Source organism: Cryptotermes secundus, unplaced genomic scaffold (genome assembly GCF_002891405.2).
Source record: "Cryptotermes secundus unplaced genomic scaffold, Csec_1.0 scaffold200, whole genome shotgun sequence".
Lineage (NCBI taxonomy): Eukaryota > Metazoa > Arthropoda > Insecta > Blattodea > Kalotermitidae > Cryptotermes > Cryptotermes secundus.
The window spans coordinates 256,060-277,962 of NW_019727788.1; the positions used below are offsets into that span (position 1 = coordinate 256,060).

General features: G+C 39.7%; 1 protein-coding gene across 1 annotated transcript in view; it reads right to left on the bottom strand.

Moving 5' to 3' along the window:
• The window catches only part of LOC111864948 (protein spaetzle 3), a 144,660-nt gene that overhangs the window by 12,999 nt on the left and 109,758 nt on the right, over positions 1-21,903 (bottom strand). Inside the window, exon 2 of the mRNA XM_023852584.2 lies at positions 1,339-1,463. Within this exon, the coding sequence (XP_023708352.1) occupies positions 1,339-1,463 (125 nt within the window). The remainder of the gene's footprint in view (positions 1-1,338; positions 1,464-21,903) is intronic.

Consider the following 21,903-nt stretch of genomic DNA (forward strand, 5'->3'; position numbering starts at 1 on the left):
CATGTAAGTCTGCATTATTAATCGCCATATAAACGCACTGGGTCATGATTTTTAATGGGTTTGGAATGGGTCGTTATAGAGTTTGTAAATGTATACATAAGTGTCTCGAATCCCTAGGCCAGGTATTGTGATAGAGGTTTTGTATACTTCTTCCAACGTGGAACGCTTAGATCACCTGATGACCCGAAATCTGGCACCGGACCTGCAGTGTTTGTATAAAATGACTAAGTTTGCGTGCAGAATGGTGCGTTATGCTCACTGAGACCACAGCCATAGGAACGGAGACTTAATGGTATCTGACTAAGGGATCTGTCACGCTCTACAATTACGTAATAACGGCAATAACGGTAGGATGCACTTACGTAACTTTTACTCTTTGCCGAATGTTAATAATGAGATATAAGTTTTGAGATTCTCGTGGTTGTAACTGTTAACATTCTGATCTTTCAGTTTGTGACACTATAAAGATTTGTAGGCGGATATCGACATTTCGGAAGATCATCTTCAAGATTCTCTCTGGCAGATCGTGGAAGCCTCTCATCCACTACATGAAGGAAAAGAAGCTCCTGTCCCAGGATACACGAATTCCTGTCTTCTAAATGACATTCCTTTGCCATGGCTATGGTGAGGAGACAGGGACTGTTTCCTCACCAACACGGGCCCTTAAAAAGAACCGTCTCCTCTTAATTCTCAGGTTCAAATTTCCTTCCTTTGTAAAAAAAACCTACGAAAGCCCCTCAAATGGTACTCTTTTGGCTACTTCCATTTTTCTCACAATTCCGCTTTTTCATGTGGAGGAAACATTGGGTCCCTGCAAGAGCCATCCCTTCTCACTACTCCATTTCCTACCCGCAAAGATAAACTAGTGTGTCCCTTAACAGGGCCGCTTACCGCCTCTTTTACCGACGGTCCAGAATGAGCTCCTTTCTTCAGTCCCTTTCTTTGTGCTCTATGATCAACCGCATAACCATCACACTTGAACCGTTAGGATGGAGGCGGCATGTTGCTTCGAACCTCTGGTATCCACTTACAAACCTGCATCCCCATTGTCACAGCTCAGAAGACCGCAATCTTAATAAGTAAGGCAAGACGTATAGCAGATAAGGCTGTGCAAAGGTTCAGTCCGGAAAACTTTAGGGAAGAGACCATTTGGGAGAATACGACGTAGATGGCAGGACAATATTGGAATGGAACTTGAAGAAAGAGGATTCAGACGGATTGAAATAAACGCCAGTGGCAGGCTCATGTGTATGTTGTAATGAAATTTCAGATTCCAGAAAAGAGGCAAGGAAATGTTTGGACAAGACTGCTCTGTGCAGTTATTTCCACTGTACTTACATAGGGTAACTGTTACCGGCGGTGGGACAGAATAGTTGGTGAAAGCGTTTGATGCAAGGAACACCTCGGATGATCTCTCCTCGTATCTCCAAACCCAGTGCTAGGGACAATGCTGTCCATAATATCTGAAACACAAAATATAAACATGTGGTTAATGTTCCAAACGAATGTAAACAGAGTTGCACGACTTGAGACAGTATCACATGGTCGTGAGTCCTGCGGGACTCGGAAATAAGAATGACTATGCTAGCGAGGCTCAGGAGCATTTTACCCGACCGACCGAAACGAAGATGAAATATCGACAATAATATTTTCCTTATGTATGTAACCATTTCTTTTTGAAAGCCTTGTCAAATTAGACAAGTTTTAATTAATGTTAATTACAAATTAAATTTTGAACTATGTCGAGTAAACATGCTTTTTTGTATGAGTCCTGCCATGTGTTAGAGAAAACTGAGGACATTCAGAGAAATCTTAAAAAAAAACAGAACCGACTTCAATTTTATTCATACCAGGTTTTCTGTAACTTCTGCACGCTAGGGCCGCTCCATAGCTCAAGCGGTTAGTCACTGGCTTCCCACCGCGGCGACCCGGGTTAGATCCCGGGTCTGGTCAAGTGGGATTTGTGGTGGACAAAGTGGCTCTGGGGCGGGTTTTCTCCGAGTACTTCGGTTTCCCCTGCCAATCTTCATTTCACCAAATTCTCCATCATCATAATCACCCGGGACAGGTACAATAGGGCAATCAGTGGCCGCCGTGCCGAGTGGACCCAGTTGGACTTCACCCCCACTAAGCGAATTAAAAAAAAAATTTCTGCACGCCCTTCCTCATTCCAGTAGACATGGACATGCATGATGATCTCAGAGTCTTGAATCGTAATTTATGGATGGTAACTTAAAAATAGTAATTTTATTGGATTTGAGGTTTTGATGGCGGTGACTGTGCAGAGTATGGTCTTCTGGAATGTAACATTGTGTAGCTCGGAGAGAACTATACGTTTTAAAGGAATATATCGCCTACGTCTTCAGGATGGAAACGTAAACTAAACTTTCGCCCGACTCTGCTGGTCTGTTGCTTGCCGTATCGTGGAGGCTATATGTTCTTCCGAAACGCCGGGTTTTCTCCGAACTTCATGGCTCTAAAATGCATAAGACTGTGCTCTGTAATATTAATATTTACTGTTGCAATTTTTTTCTTGAAGTATTGAATTTCAGAATTAAATCCATGCCCTAATGCATTTCGCTCTAAATTACGTAAACTTAATAATTTCAGACTTTGTAGTATTTCTGTGTAGTTATGTCTTCACAGTAATTTAACCTGTTTGTCTTTAAACGGATCATTTTCATTGAGCACGGAATATGGACTCCTCGCTGTGAAAATATACATGAATGATTAATTTAATATTCATGGTTACAAATGACATTAATTTATAAGTATTATTTCGTTCAAACAATGTAGGTGTATAAGTAAAGAAGTCTTTATACAACACACACATATCCAACCGATACTGAATAATGTCTTACTTGGTGTACTGGTGAATAATAAAATTAATGTGAAGCTGAAGGTGTTATTTTGCAGTAATTTTAATTACGTCTTAAGTTAAAGCGCTTTACAAGTTTAGTGGTAATTTTTAACGATGATATTTGCACAGTATCGAGAATGTAGCGTGCATGGTAATTATGATAATGAGTAAATAGTTCAGTAAATGTCACAGGAGACTGTTGGGTAATCCGGGCCTATCACAGCATTTTAGACCACAAGTCTTACCCAGAACCATCCGGCTTCAAAACTTAGCGAGACTCTGTAGCCTAATCACGTAGGCAAATATTAAGAGCATTAATTTGAATACCGGTCACGGTAGCCCAGCCGTCTAAGGCATGAACTGTCTTCGCTCGCTCGGAAGGATCATGTGTTCGAATCACAAACAAGGCATTGATGTTTGGTATGTGTATGTGTTCGTTCTGTGTATGTGTTGTCCTGTGTTTAGGTAGAGGCCTTGCGACGAGCTAATCACTCGTCCAAAGGAGTCATACCGACTTTAAAATAATTATGAAGCTGAAAATCACAGGCCAGGACCCAAGGGGGGTGTAGAGCCAGTGAAAAATATTTAATGTAAATATTTACACAGTTTGTTGTCTCCGTAACCATGGAGAATAATCTGTGGAGCGTGACTTCTCGACACGCTAGACAAGTGCTTAAATCCTACCTAAACTAATCACCCTTGTCACAATCATTTCCCTACTGTGGGAGATGTGCAGCGAGTCAAGCCCTAGTGCAAATACGTGCGGTTGAGAGTAAATACGTTTATCTCTGGGAGGTTGGATACTAAATCGATCCTACATATTGTGATTATGTTGCTGTATTTCTCTTTTGCTATAGGTCACTTGATTTCAACCTTGCCCCTGTTGAGAACCTTGTAACGTGCCGTATTCTCTAAACTGTAATATTATCTCATTATATCCCTTCTCTTACGTGTATTGAAAATAATACAAATAACACATTAATAAGAAGTTTTTTTTTCCATAACCGGCAAGGTAACGTTTATATTAAAACGCTCGATTTGAATTTATGAGTAAGCGGAAGATATATTATTTTCTTTTTTATGTTGAGAGAATAAAATGATTCGAGCTACGCCCAGCACATATAAAAACTAAGACGACATTTCTGCTAAAAACAAACAATTTTCTAGCAACTACACCGCAGCTTCAGTGAAGAGAATTAGGTATAACGGGGCTTTCAATTTAATCTGCGTGATAAAAGAACGGTTCCACAGTACTTTGATGTAGTCTTGTTATATAAATACAACTCCCGGACTGCGTAAATGTTAATGGTGCAGTGACACAAATTGCACTTCTTTATGTGTTATTTAATATACTTTGAAGGTGGCTGCACTCTGAAGATTACTGATAACATATGTATAATATACCGAATACTGTATGCAATTAAATTAAATATTTTATTTGTTTGTATGCTTACTAGACAGCCCACAGACCAATTATAAAATAAATATGAGCAAAACAGAGAAACAAATCAGAGACATACTCACAAATAAAAGGACAAAACAGGTCAACGTACATTATTTAGAGAGTAGTAAAAATGTCATTAGTGTAATCATGCCAAACATTACGCTGTCACAAAAAATATATGCATTAATCATGCACACACCCATCTCTTATTAAGGCAGTACCATTATAAAGTATGATTAAGAGTAACCGTTTTGATTTTAATTATATCAGCGTCCCTATAAACAACGTTAGCAGCTGAAGTGCATCAGCAGAAGCGGAGTTTTAAAGTTTGATTGTGTAATTATCGTGATCTTTATAATTCTGAAAATGAAGCCGGGAATGATAACAAGAAAATATCTGGTGTTATTGCTCTAATTTCGCCATAGCCTCTTTTAGGTTTGTTATCGCACTTCCAAGATAATTCATTTTTAAACATTCTGAAATTACTTTATGCAACGTGTCTTTCTAAATCATATTTAAAAAGTTTCTTACATCACACAATGCGTTTTCAAAACTTATTTAAAAGTTTTTGTACATTGAACTTTCATGTTTCGATCGACATTGGTCATCATCAGGCGTTTAAAATTCAGATATTCGATGTGTAGTCCCACCTACGCGTTCGTGTATTCCATGGTACTTGGTGGCTCTTCCTGTTGTGTCTAGACTACGAGCGATTGGACACACCACACACCACACACTACACAGCGAATATTAGAATCACGAAACGGAAACACAGCAGTTTTTCACCAACAATTTTAAACACGTTACAATGAACAGTGTCAGTCGAAACATGTAGTACAATGTATAGAAACTTTAAAATAAAGTTTAAAAAGGCGAATTATGTGTATGCAAGAAAATTTTAAATAAGGTTCAGAAGAACGCGTTACATGTAAGACGGTGAACCAGTGACTTTTGTTGAACAACAAACGATTCGCAACAGGATGCTACAATATAGCATTAGTGTGAAGCATTTCTTGATCCAGCAATACCGAAGAGACGTGATATTTCTGCCAAGCCGATAGGATCTACTAACAGCATTTTTTTTGTAAGAATTCTCAATGTTAAACTGTATTAAGTACCGATACTGAATAGATTGTGTGATTCGAGTATAGGTATGAACATATGGATTTATAGACAAAGTTGTCTTTGTTGTGATCCACGCCTCAAATTCTGAGCACTAATATTGCAACAACGTGCAACGGCATATCCATAGGCCAATGGAGACTGTACTCGCGATGCCTTGTGTGCGTTATCTCAGTTCCTTGTTCCAGAATTTAACACGACGCTCATTTTAAGATTTTAATCGAAACAGGACAAAAGTTAAAACCAAGGCAGGTTTTTATATTGTTTCAAGACTTGGAACAACCATTGTACAGATATAATTAGCATTTTAAATAGTAATAAACTTTCATTACGCGTGACTCTTGTAGGTTTTCCCGAAGTCGGTAACTTTTTTCAGGGGCGGAAGGACACCGTCTCTGAATCACGGCAAACCGGATGTGAACTCTCACGTGAGCCGAGGACGTAAAGTAAAAGAACAGTTAAAATCTGCAAGTATGCATATGTAATCCTTTTCGGTAACTTCTTCCTTAACTTTTTCCTCTCATGTTTCCTAATCTTTATGATGTTTTGACTGTGCATTATGTTGAATATCGAAGAGTAAGCTAAGGTTAAGGCTATGCTAATTTCTTGCTTGGCTTAGTCTTCGACCCTGAAGATGAAGCCAAAAGTTCCTCCGAAACTTCGGTAGGTTTACATCTGTCTACATGGCCTTATATCCCACAAGACAATACCCTTTACAGTTCTCGCTGTGAGAACCTCCGTTCCATCTGAATGATTATTTTCTTCAGTTGGTAACTTGGTAACAAAGTTTTCTTTAATTTCCTCTTACTCTTTTCTCGTCAGTTAGGGCCTATAAATTCATGAATAGTTTATACATATATGGTCTTCCCATCAAATAAACTCCACGGGTCAAAATCCTTCATGGGAAGCTAAGAAACTTATAATTAACAGAAATTCCCCACTTATATGAATTAAGAAACTTAATTACCGTATTCAAAAGTGTGCATCACTGGGCCCTTTCCAGAGATACAATAATCCAGTCCGTACGCTCACACACGGGTTCGTTAAAATGTATTTTAACATTATCCACCTATCTATACCTAGGTCTTCTTAAAGGCATTTTTCCTCCTGAAGTGTCCTCCACGAAGTACTGGCGCATGTCAATGAATATTTCGTTGTAATGCACAGTGTCAGTAACCTTGTAAAGACTCTTACAATGAGCCGAAATATATACTGGCGCAAGAGTCCACAATAAAATGGACAAGAACTTATGTTGATGAAAAGACTGGGTAGCATAGTCGGTATAGCGACTGGCTATGGGCTGGACGACTAAGAGATCGGAGTTCGAGTCCCAGTAGGGCTAAGAATGTTCTCCTCTCCAAATCGTCCAAACCGGCTCTGTGGTCCTCCCAACCTCCTATCCAATGGGTACCGGGGGCTCTTACACCGGGGGTAAAGCGGCAAGGGCGTGAAGCTGACCATTCACCTCGAGCTAGTGCCGAGGTCAAGAAAATGTGGATCCACTCCCCCATACGCCTTCATGGCATAGTGCTTAATTCGTTGAGCACAGGGACAACATTACGTTTACTTACGTTGATGATTTTGTAATATATAGTTTTACTTATGCTCAATCCATTTCTTTCATATTGAAACGTAACCGTGTCATTTGAACTGAAAGCTTCGCCAGGATCAAAATATGCCTGAGTAACTTCGTGGGAAATAAGGTACATATATACTTGTTGTAGGGACATACTTACGTGGCTGAGTTCCACGAAACATCCTTTAACAGGACATACAGAATTTTCATTTCACGCATCCTGTTGTGTTACAATATAAAACCTCTTTATTACAACCGTCACAACACAACAAATATCAAGATCAGTGCCTAGCTACGGCTCTGCTACATGTTTCGGCTATCAACAGCCATCATCAGGCAAATACACGGTTAACATATATACACCACTGAACTGCAGTACTAGTAAAATTGGATACAATATTATTAATTATATAAAACACTTGACGTAAAAATACATAAATCAGATTATATAAAACAGAAGTTGTAGTATAAACAAGAATAACATTCTTAGACTGATGTTTTACATCATCGAGTCAGTCGTTGGTTTTGTAATTTTGTTGCTTTCCCACGGACAAATTGGAATATTCTATATTTTGTGTATATGAAAATTGTATGGGAGGCTCGTGATGTAGATGTAGTAATATTAATGTTAATATGAAAATAATATGAAAGTAATAGCATTAAATTTTGTTATAATCAACAATTGATATTTGGTATTGAAGATATGGTGTATATTACTTACTATTTAGTCGGTGCCTCATCTTACAAAGTATTGTCCGTTCTGTAGGGAATGTAAACATACCTTATCTCTACCTCCCCCCTTCCCTCCCTTGCATTGACTTTAATCTTACATCACCAAATCAGTCGTTGTTTACATTCCGTACAGGACGGACAATAGTTTGCAAGATGAGGCACCGACTAAACAGTAAGTAATATACACCATATCTTCAATACCAAATATCAATTGTTGATTATAACAAAATTTAATGCTATTACTTTCATATTATTTTCAGATTAACATTAATATTACTACATCTACATCATGAGCCTATATATGTATATGAATATTTTTTTATAAATCTCGTAACATGTGGTCTGGGCGTATGTTCTCTGTATGGGCACTACTAGCATCTTATAAATTTACATTTGCTCATGTTGTCATTACTTCTGACAAACATTAATACATTTTTATATATGGAACTTGAATTAATTGACATTTTCTGGTATATTACAGGATATTATTATTTTGTGACTCGTGATGGCTATTAATATTGACCACCTCTGTGGTCTAGTGGTCAGAGTTCCTGGCTACAGATCCAGAGGTCCCGGGTTCGATTCTCGGCGCTACAAGATTTTCTGAGAAGTAGTGGGTCTGGAACGGAGTCCCGTCAGCCTCGTGATGATAATTGAGGAGCTGTTTGAAGGAAATAGTTGCTCCGGTCTAGAAAACCGAAGTTAACGGCCGTGGGGATTTGTTGCGCTGACCACGCGACACCCTCTATCCGCTAAATTTGGCACTAAATTCACCGACAAGCGACGGGCGGTTAGTAGGTATAGTTCGCTTGTGGGCTGAAACCACGGAGTTTGTTTGTTTTTGTTTTGATTTCTACAAATTCTAAACATCCATGATATTTCCTGTCTAAGTAAAACATATTTTTAATAAGATTGCATCCACACCTCTTATCCTTCAAGTAGTAAAATTAACCGTCACACCATCTTATGTTACGAACTCCTTTTTTACTTTTTACTTTTTTATACAGGACATACGATATATTTAGACCGCAAATGGCCATCGTCAGACCATATACACAAATAAGTTAAATATCTATATTGTAAGCGCAAATTCGTTAAAACCTAAAAACATAACAATGTGAAGAAAATAATGTATAAGTTCATGTTCGACTTAGTATTACATGGACGCATGTATAAAGTTGACAGTATCTGTCATAATAGAAATATTCACTATTGTTTCTAAATTATTAGATAATTATGAAATCTGCCTACTTCAAATCTTATTTTGTAGCTTAGATATTTCACAATCTTGTGCTATACATCCACGTTCCACCTACAGTATGAGTACAGTGCAGTACGAGGGGGTACCCAAAAGAAACCGAACTTTTTTTTAAACTTATTTATTCAAATTTTAAGCACAAACCTTCAATCCCTTTCAAAGTACTCTCCACTTACACCAATACACTTGTCTAGTCTTTTATTCCATTTTTCAAAACATTGTCTAAATTCATGTTTTGAGATGCTTGACAGCGCCTCCGTCGTTTTTTTCCTTCACCTCTGCAACATCAGCAAAACGCTGAAAGAAAGTTTTGATCATTTCGGGACTCTTCTTTCAAAGTACAGCATGCTTCCACGCGACCTTGTTTTTGTTCAACAGTCAGCAGTCGTGGCACGAATTTCGCAGCCACCCATTTCATTCCCAAATCTTCTGTCAAAATTCGCTGAACTGAGCTCCAAGTCACTCCCGACAGCTCCACAATTTCTTCAATGGTCCGTCGTCGATCTTCCTTGATGATTTCACGAATTTTTTCAACATTTTCATGTGTTCGGGCCATTGCAAAAACGACGATCACACAAAACAGTTGTCACTATAAACTCTGCCGAAACTAGTCCTTACCTTCTGAAGCAACGGTAGTCGGCTTATCGACTCAGGAATGTTAGCTCTATGCGCTCAAAGCGGCAAAACGTGGTACTACAAAAGCTCTGCCCACAAAAAAAAATAGTTCGGTTTCTTTTGTGTACCCCATCGTATGAGCCAAATAACAACTCTGTATTATAAGTTAACTTCCTAATATTCAGAATATTTTTGTTGGTATTTACCTGTTTGTGGGTAGCCGGTGCTGTTAGCCTATGTTGTACGAGTAAGTGTGCGACTTTGAGGTAAGGACCGAAATATTGACCTATAGTGCAATATGTGTCCCGAAAACTGACTGATATTGTAGAATATCTGAGAGCAAGGACTGACATTTTGACGTTGTGTACTGTGTGTCTTTGAAGATAGTGATCTATATGTAAGGAAACATGAAGTCAGAATTATCTAGGAAATCTCATATTTTGTTGCATCCAGCTGCCCAAATCACTATAGATAATATTTATTCCTGTCAAAGCAACATTGTTTTCAGTTGGCGGAATTGCTGTCTAGGACGTTTTGTTTCGGCACATAAGTTGCATTTTCGGGTCCGGTTTTTAGTCACATATACTGTATCTGTATGAAGAAGTGTTAATTAGAGTCAGTGAGCTGAGGAATATCCTACACGAAATAAGGAAACGGAAGGCTAATTGGATTGGTCATGTTTTACGCAGAAACTGCCTTCTAAAAGAAGTTATTGAAGGAAAGATAGAGGGGCGGATAGAAGTGACAAGAAGACGAGGAAGAAGACGTAAGAAGATGCTGGATGACCTTGGGGACAGAAGAGGATACTGTCATTTGAAGGAGAAAGCTCTAGATCACATTAAATGGAGGAATTGTTTTGGAAGAGACTGTGGACCTGTCGTCTTGACAGATTACTGATGATGATGATGATACTGTATCTTGTACTTAGCGGAAATTTTCATGGAAGCCGAATGGATTCACCAGTGTGTTACACACTATGTACAGTGGGTGAATAAAATAGCGGAAACACTATTTGAGGGATAGAATTTGTTTCTGTTACCTACATTGAAATAACTTAAGTTACTAACGTTGAATGCTCATCTTTGGTTGTTTACATTTTGTAGTGCTCGCCTGAGTGCATAAATAATTATGTTGAGTGACAGTCCACGTGAAAATATCAGAAAATGGGAGACTTGTTCAATTTTGAAAGAGGACAGATCGTTGGTGCGCGTTTAGCTGGAGCATCTGTGATAAAAACTGCTACAGTTTCTGTGGTTATGTCGGCATACACGAACCATGGGAAGACAACATCAGCGAAGAGGAACTGTGGGTGAAAATCAACAATGACAGTTATAGATCGTCATACATTAAGAAGGATTATTTCGAAAAATCACAGAACTACTACAGCAAAGATGTCAGGACAGTACAACGGAATATTCATCTTGAAGACCCTGTTTCCATAAACATTTACCGATGTGAGCTTCACAAATCCAACATCCACGATAGGGCTGCAATTTCTCAACCTCAGATTACTGAAAGCAATGCTCAGATGTTCAAACGATTGTGTCAAGGCCATAAAACTTGGACATCAGACAACTGGAAACGGTCGTGTGATATGGTCAGATGAGTCGTCCTTCACGCTGTTCCCTACACCAGGAAGAGTTTATGTTTGGAAAACACCGAAGGAAGCCTACAATCCAGAGTGCCTGGTTCCAACATTAACAGTAAAACATGGGGAAGGTTCTGCGATGATTTGGGCAGCAATATCATGGTACAATATTCTGTTGGTCCCATTGTTACCCTTCTTGGTTCAATTACTGCAAGGATGTACATGGACAGGTTGCATAATCAGGTTCATCCCATGATCCAGATGGTATTTCCAAACAACGATGCAGTTTTCCAAGACATCAATATCTCCACACAGTTGGAACTGTTCAGTCTTGGTTTGAAGAGCATGAAGGTGAATTTCAACATCTTCCATGGCCAACACAGTCATCAGATTTGAACATCATTTAATGGTCAGTTTTGGAGACTAAAGTGAGGAACAGATTCCTATTTCCAACATGCCTAAAGCAACTTGAATATGTTCTTCAAGAAGAATGGTATACAATTCCGAAAGAGACTGTTCGAAACTTGTACGAGTCCGTTCCAAGAAGCAATGCGGCTGTACTGAAGGCAAAAGGTGGTCCAACACAATGTTAATAAATAAACGTTTAGAGTATCTGTAGTGTTTTCGTTATTTTGTTCAACCCCCGTAACTATATGCTATATTATACTCGTATTGTCCAAATTAATGACTAGCCACTGGATTCGGATTGGTGATTCGATTTATTGAACACTTGTAAATCGTATCTACAAATAATTATAACGCCGTCACTATTTCGCGCATTCTCACTGTAGCACTCACAAAGTCTTCTATGCCTTCAGTAGCCTTTGCCTGGTAACGTATCACAATCATGTCATTTTCTGCTCACGTCATTACCGACTGCGACTGCCTCACAACTAATTAACTTAGATGTCGACTCTCAAGTAACTAATTTCAAAGACAAAGTCAATATAATATTACGACCGTCGGTCAGTCCGCCAGCCCCTCTTGATATAAAACGCCACCTGAGTCCCAAGACCAGATATTTGTTACTGTCAGACAGTTGAAGGGTTTGCTGATGTGGAGCGACCTCTCTGGCGAGAGGACGGGTCTGTCGTTTATTACTGTTTGAAAGTTACGGTCTTGTTTTTGTGGGGCGCCCTCTCTTACGAGAGGACGGTTCTGTCTTTTGTATATGCTTCTGACCCTTGCCAACGCAGTCTTTCTCGGGTCCGAGTCCCTTGGGACTTGTAGCCATATTTTACTGTCTCAGATTTGAGACTTTCCTTTTCGTCTCCTCCTACGACTCGCAGGGTCACGATGGAGGTATTTGACCCCGCCTCCACATGGATTTGAAGCTTATTTGTCAAGTCAAAGTTAAAGTCACATTGCGACTGACGGTCAGTCAGTCAGTAAGTCTTGGTGTCGAGCTCCATCTAGGGCTCATGACCAGATATTTATTCTGTTTGACATTTACGGTCTTGTTTTTGTGGGACGCCCTCTCTGACGAGAGGACGGGTCTGTCTTTTATATATGCTGCTGGCCCTTGACAGCTCAGTCTTTCTCGGGTCCGAGTCCCTTGGGATTCGCGACCATATTTTACTGTCTCAGATTTGAGACTTCCCTTTTCGTCGCCTCCTACGACTCGCAGGGTCATGGTGGAGGTATTCGACCCCGCCTCCACACGGGAGGCTTATTTCCAAGTCCATGTCACATTGCGACTGACAGTCAGTCATTCAGTACGTCCTGGTAAGATATTTATTACTGTTTGACATTTACGGTCTTGTTTTTGTGGGGCGCCCTCTTTGACGAGAGGACGGGTCTGCCTTTTGTATATGCTGCTGGCCCTTGCCAGTGCAGTCTTTCTTGAGTCTAAGCCCCTTGGGACTCGCGACCATATTTTACTGTCTCAGATTTGAGACTTCCCTTTTTGTCGCCTCCCATGACTCGCAGGGTCACGGTGGAGGTATTCGACCCCGCCCCCACACGTGGGATCTCCGGGGCTTATGTCATGTTGGTTCTCGTTATATGACCTCGGGTCGGATCGCACAGAAAACACCGTCTCCAACGATTGCATGCGTATCCATTGCTGCGATACTTCTTTATTTAACAGTGTTTCGCAACGGACTGTGTTATCGTGTCACAATATATTATAATAGGTTGGCTTTTATGTATTGGTTAACATTGTGGTTATTTTGCTGACGGCTTAGATATTGAATGCTTTATGTTAATATGCATAGGCTTATTCTGTAGTGCGGTATTATTTTTGTTGCGAATTAGCCCATATCTTTAATTAATGGGTTATCCAGTTAAGCACGGACCGCTGAAGTGTGCGTATCACAAACCTTCTTAGACAGCAGCGACAGCAAAATAACAGCATTTTCGTTTGCAAATAAGATGCAGCGTACAACAGCCATTCCCGGCCATGAAATGCTGACCTTGCAAGATTTAATGAAGATCGCTTGATAATGTCGTACTTTTAAGTTCATTCTCTTTTCTCCTTGGACTAAAGAGCGTATGCCTCGGTTCTCAGTTTAGTATGAGTATATTACCCAAAGAGAAGACATCCACCTCGAAACTTTTCTCTTAACCAATACCTTATGAGGATTGAATACTGAAATTTAATGAGAATGTGTGTACGAAGTTATAACGATTGACTGACTCACTCTCTAATTATGATACGGGTTCAGAATTGCTAATAAAAAAAGACCCCATTGAAACCTTATGCGGGTAAAAATAAGGTGAGATGTTTTAACACTTTTCTGACTCAAGAACGTATAAATTCATGATTCGTGCTAGGAATCCAACCAAGAACATTCCGACTTCTGTAAGAAAGAAGCGAAGAGTAGACGTGAAGATAATAATCTTAGAACTGAACAATAACAAGATTTTACAAAATTTATTTTCTCGAAATAAAATCATGAACGCAATTTTTTATTTCAGTGACGTTTCCAGATATTTAAATTATGAAACAATTTAAGTAGTTAACTAAATATTAACGTGTAATATGTCGTCCATCGCGGAGCAACGGCTACAGTGGAAATTGTTTAGTTCCCACAGTGACAAATGAATAACAGGCCGTTGCGTAGGAAAAACCCCTAGCTACGAATTGTCGTTGGGTGCTTTATGCCAAGACAGACTGGCCAACTGACCGTCGGTCGTAAAATGAGACTCAGGCTCAGACTCAGGAAGTTCAGTATTGAGCCAGAAGTGAGTCTTAAGAGAGTCGCCGTCGAAGGCAGTTGAAGTCTAGTATTCGCCGGGATACAGTGGAAGCAGTAATTGTGATACTGCAAGTGATAACAAGTGTAGAGTGTGAGTGTGTAGAAGCGAAGCACAATAAATATTCGCTACATCCTTGACGGCGTAAAGTTATTTGTCGCGTGACATACCCAACACGTGACAATATTTTAGATTGTGATTACATTAGACTTTTATTTAAATACACAATTCAGTCTCATATTTACCGTCTTTAACAGATTTTTTAGGACACTAGTGCATAAAGATATTGTATAATGAAGCGAGTAAAGAATGTTACATTATGCTCCTTCTGATCCACTTTGGGCCATGTATGATAGGCCTACTAATATCATATTTCAGCTCATTATACAGATCATCAACGCACATAGTGTGGTCCTTTATCTGCATTAATAAACAGGAAAGTGAATACTTTGAGGGAAAGTAACTGTTTACGGAAATACAGCACTAGAAGTAATCTGAAGAAATTATTCATGTGACAACTGCATAAGAGGATTAAACAATTTTGAGAAATACCGTATTTACGCATGTATAGGCCGCAGCACAATTTTCAGACAGAAATTATAGAAAAAATAATTTTCTTGGAATATTATTTCAGGAGTAGAACATCCTGTATTACTAATTATGAATATATATATATATATATATTCATAATTAGTAATACAGGATGTTCTACTCCTGAAATAATATTCCAAGAAAATTATTTTTTCTATAATTTCTGTCTGAAAATTGTGCTGCGGCCTATACATGCGTAAATACGGTAAACGAAGTTTCGGAGGAAGATATCACATTGTTTCCATTGAACATGTTTCCTGAATTTCTTTCAGAGCGTGCGTTCGCAAAGATATTTCGGACAAAGTAGGAGAATGTTGATCTGGGTTTAGCCTTCCACGTTTGCGAAAGGTACTGGGATTGTGCATTACTCGCGTCCTCGAACTGTAAGCTTGGGGATTCGACCATGACCGATACTTGGCTGGTTTCAAAGTAAGCAATTGATGTTATTTTCTTTCTTTGTTCAATTGATCCATCCTGTCAAGACTTCATGGGAGGGCTTGTTCAGATAGCCACACATGTATATCGTGGAGAAATTATATAAGGCCTGCACAGTGGTCGAGCCCATTGTATTGTTGCGGTTTGTCGGAAACTGAATGTGAATGAATTTACTTTAATATAATATTTTCTTGTTTAATGAATTTCTTATTCACACATTCCAAATACAATTTATCGAACTAAAAGTTCAATGCCAAACATGTCCCTCTGTTTAATAGTGACTTAAGAATATTTTGAAGCCTTTTAATAATTAATATATTTAATTCAACATAATCTAAATAATACAATCTGTTTCAAACTTAATTTTCGTCGTTCTGAATAAGATACAGTGGATTCCAAAAATGGATATTCAACAAAATATAAAGGTTTGTGAAGATGGTACATTAATGAAGTTATTGATTGTTTGGCGTTATCCACAGTAATATTTTTATTTAAACAATGTTTCGGACTGTTTCCATTCTCACGTAAAAGTTTAATCTACTGGGCCTAATCTATAGGAACTAGCTCTATCGATTGGGCCCAACTGAGTAGGCTTTTCCCTGAAGATGGGGATAGAGTACTGTCTCAAAAAAATTGTTTTAAACACAAAACAGAACCATGGGTAATGTCAAAAAAAAAGGCAATAATTATATGGATATTCAACCATAAATAACCCCTTGTTATGTCGGCTTCTCACCATTCAGCAGAAGTTTAGTACAGTTTCTCTTGCCCGTTTACTACCCTCTATTTTCTTGTGTATGGATATTAAAATAAACCCTCGCTTGCCAGAACTGTTTACATTCGGACCTAAAAATTTATACAGATGTTAGTTTCATTTGGATTTGCACTGACCTCTCTGCGAACACTTCGGTTCCCGTGACAACTATAATTACACCAACTGGTTCACTTCGATAGCCATCCCACCTTCCGATACCATATACTCACGATACTGGCAGCATCATTAAATAACCAACTATAAACTGGCTGATGATAGAAGTGACCAGAAGAAGACGTAAGAAGATGCTGGATGACCTTGGGGACAGAAGAGGATACTGTCATTTGAAGGAGAAAGTTCTAGATCGTATTAAGTGGAGGAAATGTTTTGGAAGAGACTGTGGACAGATTACTGATGAATGAATCTATGCAATATAAAGTAAAAAGTAAAGCTATCCCTGTAACAGGCCATGAAGGCCCACAGGGTTGTGAGACGTTGAGGGTCCCACATTATCTAGAGAATCGGCTCAAAGATGGCGGTAAGGTTGTCAGCCTTACGCGCCGGCAGCGCTTTACTCCCCAGGAATCTGTGCAATATAACAGAGGTTTTAATTCCAATTGGACTGACCGCCGAAGATGAAGAAGGAGGGGAATATCTTCCTCGAAGTGTCGATGTAAGGAGTCCATGTCCTTGCTGAAGAGTGAGACCACAGAAAAACTAGCCATGATGTCCTGGGGGGGCGGGCCCGAAGTAAGCCAAGCGTGCGGACGGAATGCATACAGTTCTTCGCTTGGTGCGGAGGGTTAACAAAGTAGGCACAGACGAATATTTAAAAGATATTAAATGTATTTTAAAGATTTCCATTACGTTTCCGAGACATTATGCTGTCTAATATTATGCATAAAATTAAAATAACAGAACGGTATAATTATTAATTTATAATCTGTTAAAGTATGTACTAATATTTTAAAATGGTAGTAAGCTCATTAGTTCTATGAATTTTTATCTAGATAATTTATTGGAAAACAAAACACGTTTCTATAAAATTAGAATTTAAAGATTACTTGTACGTAATTATGTTAGGACAGCCCACCACGGTAGCCGAGCGGTCTAAGACATGCACTGTCTTCGCTCGGATGCCGGGATCGTGGGTTCGAATCCCACTCAGGGTAACGATGTTTAGTGTATATGTGTGTGTGTGCCCAAGCAGTCCTACCGAATGTTTAAGACCTAGTAAACCGAAGTACAACGGCGGGTTTCATGGAGGTAGGCCAAGACAAAAATTGGGCTCCAGCGCCAAAGGGGAAAAAAAGTTAGGACAGCTCAGTCGTTATAGCTATGGGCTACCAGCTCGAAGGCCCGGGTCCGATTCCCGACAAAGGAAATAAATTTTCTGAACTCCACAACGTCTAGACCGGTTCTGTGACCATCCAACAATGGATTGAGGTAAGGGGTGGGGGGTGCTCTTTCCACGGCGTTAAAGCGGTAGAGATGTGCAGCTGACTTCTCACATCCATCTAATGCCTAAATCAAGAACAGTGGAGCTCTACCGCCACTCCCCATAGGTCTTAATAAAGCACAGGGACAACTGTAACTTTACCTATGACAAGGCATGCTGTTATCAACACGAAGAATGCAAATATAGGTCCAGAGAAAATACAAGTGTAAGAGAAAGTTGCTGGCTAGTTAGAACATCTTAGCAGAATGAATTCATTATCGTTTTTCACCTACAGCGTTATCGAGAATCGATGAGGGGCAATCGTGAATAGAAAGTTATAGAAATGTGTTGGCTGCTGGTTTGACCATAGAAAGAAACAGACTCATTATATAAGGAAGACTCCTTTCTATTCTTCTGGCGTTAGCTCCATTCCTCTATTCGTCTGAAAGTTTGCTTGCCAGATCCACCGAACATGCTAAAGGTTATATATGTGTGTGATAGGGCACGTAAGTCAAGTCTTCCGGAATACTCTCATGTCCGTTATCATCCACGTCTCTCATAGGTAACATTTATAGAAAATGTATGCAAATTGTGTTTGTTTTTAATGTAACAAACCGAGGAATACAGTAAATAGATTAGATCAACAAGTGTTATAATCAAAGGCAGATACAAGTCGGTAGTCGAGCTCACTAGAACAAAAGTATTGGCTCTCAGAATACCTGTTTATTTATTTTCACATTCTTGCAAGTTCATCCCCTCGCAGTAATTTTCTGGCCAATAAAATCATTCCGATTAAATGTTGCCCAAAGTTAACCCTCCCGAGATTCTGCTTATCCTGAAAAACTCTCTTACTGAAATTATAAGGTCGAGGAACACGAACATTTATGGTGGACTCGGACCATTATACACGGAATTAATATATTATGTATAAAAACAAGTTTTCTCTGAACTTGGTTATTTAACGACACTGTCAGTATCAAGGCTATACAACGTCAGCCTAACTAGTTACTTGAGTAGCCCAAACTCTGTGAGAATAGCGTACAATACTTCCATCCGAATTCAAATATAGCCTCTCTTAAAATATATGAATAGTTGATGTACTGGCTCATTTTATTCCAATTTTCGCCTCTGTGGTCTAGTGGTCAGAGTTCCTGGTTGCAGCTCTAGAGGTTCCGGGTTCGATTTCCGAAGCTACCAGATTTTCTGAGAAGTAGTGGGTCTGAAACGGGGTCCACTCAGCCTCGTGAGGATAGCTGAGGAGCTACTTGAATGGAAAGGTAGCGGCTCCGGTCTAGAAACCGAAATTAAACGGCCGTGTGGGTCCGTTGCGCTGACCACGCGACATCCTCTATCCGCTAAAGTTCGCACTAACTTCGCTGACAAGGGGCGATCGCTCGGTAGGTATAGTTCGCTTGCGGACTAAAAGCCATGGAGTTTTCTTTTTTTGATCAGTAGTTGATCTGTTACTTCAAAATCCACCCTGACGATCCACAGTAATTTAATCTATACATGGACTTAAATTTGAGAGAAGGATAATGGATAATATTTTAATAACAGTAATGTCCCACGATAATCACTACAGTCAGCTTTATCGACTATCTTGTGAACTGGCACAATACTAGACTCCTTCCACTGATTAGGCAATTCTTCCTTATTTAAAGCAGAATTAATGAGTTTATGGATCTCAGAGCGTAATATTTCACCTCCTGCTTGAATCAGTTTTGGCGAAAATTTGATCACAACCTGGCAATTTATAGAAGCCAGGATAGCTCAGTTGGTATAACGACTGGCTACGGACTGGACGACCGTGGGATCGGAGTTCGAGTTCCGGTAGGATCAAGAATTTTCTCTTCTTCACGCCGTCCAGACCGGCTCTGGAGTCAAGTCCACCTCCTATCTAAAGGTTAAGGGGGCTCTTTCTCGGGGGTAAAATGGCCGGGGCGTGAAGCTAACCACTCACCTCCAGCTAGTGCCGATGTCAAGAAAACGTGGATCTCTACACCCGCTCCCCCCATAAGTCTTCATGGCGTAGTGCTTAATTGGTTAAGTACAGGGAAAACTTTACCTTTACATTACCTGGCAATTTATTGCGATATCAATTTCAGCATCAAAAGACTAGTATCAAGTACTAACAGCTCAGCTGTATGTGGTATATCAATCAGCCTATGTACATTCAATAACAGAGAAGTAGTTCCTCCACCTATTCAAAATGTTGTGGGAATCTGCCAGCAGATCACCATTCTCATCCTTCACTAAGTTACTGCTAGGCTGGTAACCCCTCTTAAAGTCATTTATTCCTTTGTATAGGTCTCTAATGTTCTTGTTCTTACTGTTCATTTGCAAGCTCATCAATTTTGACTTTCAGATATTCCCTTTTTTATTCCTGAATTGCCTGCTGGTTTCACGCCTTATATTGTAAGATTTGAGGTTTTCACGGTGGTGACTATGAAGAAAGCAGTCTCCTGGGATTTGGCACCGTGTATATGTGGTGTTAACCGACGTTTCGGAGGAACGTATCGCCTCCATCTTCAGGGTAGGAGGAAATATATAAGAAATCGGCAGGCGAAGAGACCGTGAGAACCGCTACACGCAGTCTGGGGATTACTTATATTTTTCCTTCTACCCTGAAGATGGAGGCGATATGTTCCTCCTAAACGTCGGTTAACACCACATATACACGGTGCCAAATCCCAGAAGACTGCTTTCTTCACGTCTTATATTGATCAGATAATTCAGGGAACAAGTCCTCCGGGAGGGACTTTAAGCCGTGGGTCCCGTGTCGTAGCTTTACGGCACGTAAAAGAACCTCATGTGTCCAAAGGAAGCCACTGAGCAAAATTACGGACGTTTCCGCCCAACAGTAGTCTCTAATACTTCTGGTAGATGGGGGAAGCATTATAGATACCGCTCAGCTAGTAGAGGCCGATCTCGCTGGCTGGGCGGGACTGATGGTAAGCACCAGTACCGGTAGGATATAGAGACTGGTAAAATATCATATAGGGAAGCACAATAGACCAAGACAGGTCTAAGTGCATGGGGAACCCACCCTCTCCAATAACTAACTAACTAACTAACTAACTAACTAACTATATTGATCAGATTATCCACATTTTTTCGCTTGGATCCTGTAAGCATTGCAATTTGGCCTGCTTTCTTTGATCTAATAATTCTGAGCATCCTTTGTCGAACCATTACTTAAGCTTATGATACTGACATAAAGAATAAGAGCAACTGTAAAATTTTTCTTATTGTTATTGCAGCAGAAAAAAGTATGATTGTATAATATATAATTTTAACAGTTTTTACACATATCTACAAATTCACGTGCACACGTTTTGTAAAACTGAATTTTGAGATCACGAATGAGTACAGATACAGCGGTTAGTCAATGGCTTCCCACCGCGGCTGCCCGGGTTCGATCCCGGGTCTGGTCAAGTGGGATTTGTGGTGGACAAAGTGGCGGTGGGGCGGGTTTTCTCCGAGTACTTCGGTTTCCCCTGCCAATCTTCATTCCACCAAATTCTCCATCATAATCACCGGGGCAGGCTACAGGAGGCCAAACATTGGCCGCCGTTTCGAGTGGACCCAGTTGGACTTCACCCCCACTAAGCGAATTTTTAAAAAAAAAGTACAGATACAGAGATGTGACAAAACGTCTAAAGAAACAGAACACGAGTTTTGCTGGCTACATATTCAGACTGTACATAATAAACATCCTCGGTGCCTCGGGCTCATTGCGAATCCATTGCGTAAATGCGCAGAAAATTACAGAAACGTTTTTATACTGAATTTTCTGTATTATTGATAGTAAAACGTGGACATGCAATTGCACTGAAAGATAATTGTAATGTACATTTCTAAAACATCTGAATGTATGTAGCTCCGCCAAAAGAATTCAAGTTTTCGTAAATAACATTATTCTGTCAGACTCTTAAATTACTGCTGGACTTCGTCAGCACGGTTATTTCTTAGTTCCGAGTCCCACGGGACTGTTGACCATATTTTGGAGTCTGAAGGCTCTGGGAGTCTTCAGAGTAATTATAGTCCTATGTGATATTCCGCTTAGCCTAACCGATAGGAAAATAATTTAAATGCAAATGTATATTATGCAAGTATTACATGATAATTGATATGAACAAATAACGTTAAGTTTTACAGTATGTAAAAGTATAGGATTCTTAAGGATATTTGCTACTAGGCTACCGATGAAATCGTGAATTAAGGCGGACTGAGGGGCTGGGTAAACAACTGCGATATGAATGATTTACGCTTCATTTACTCCGTTCCTATGT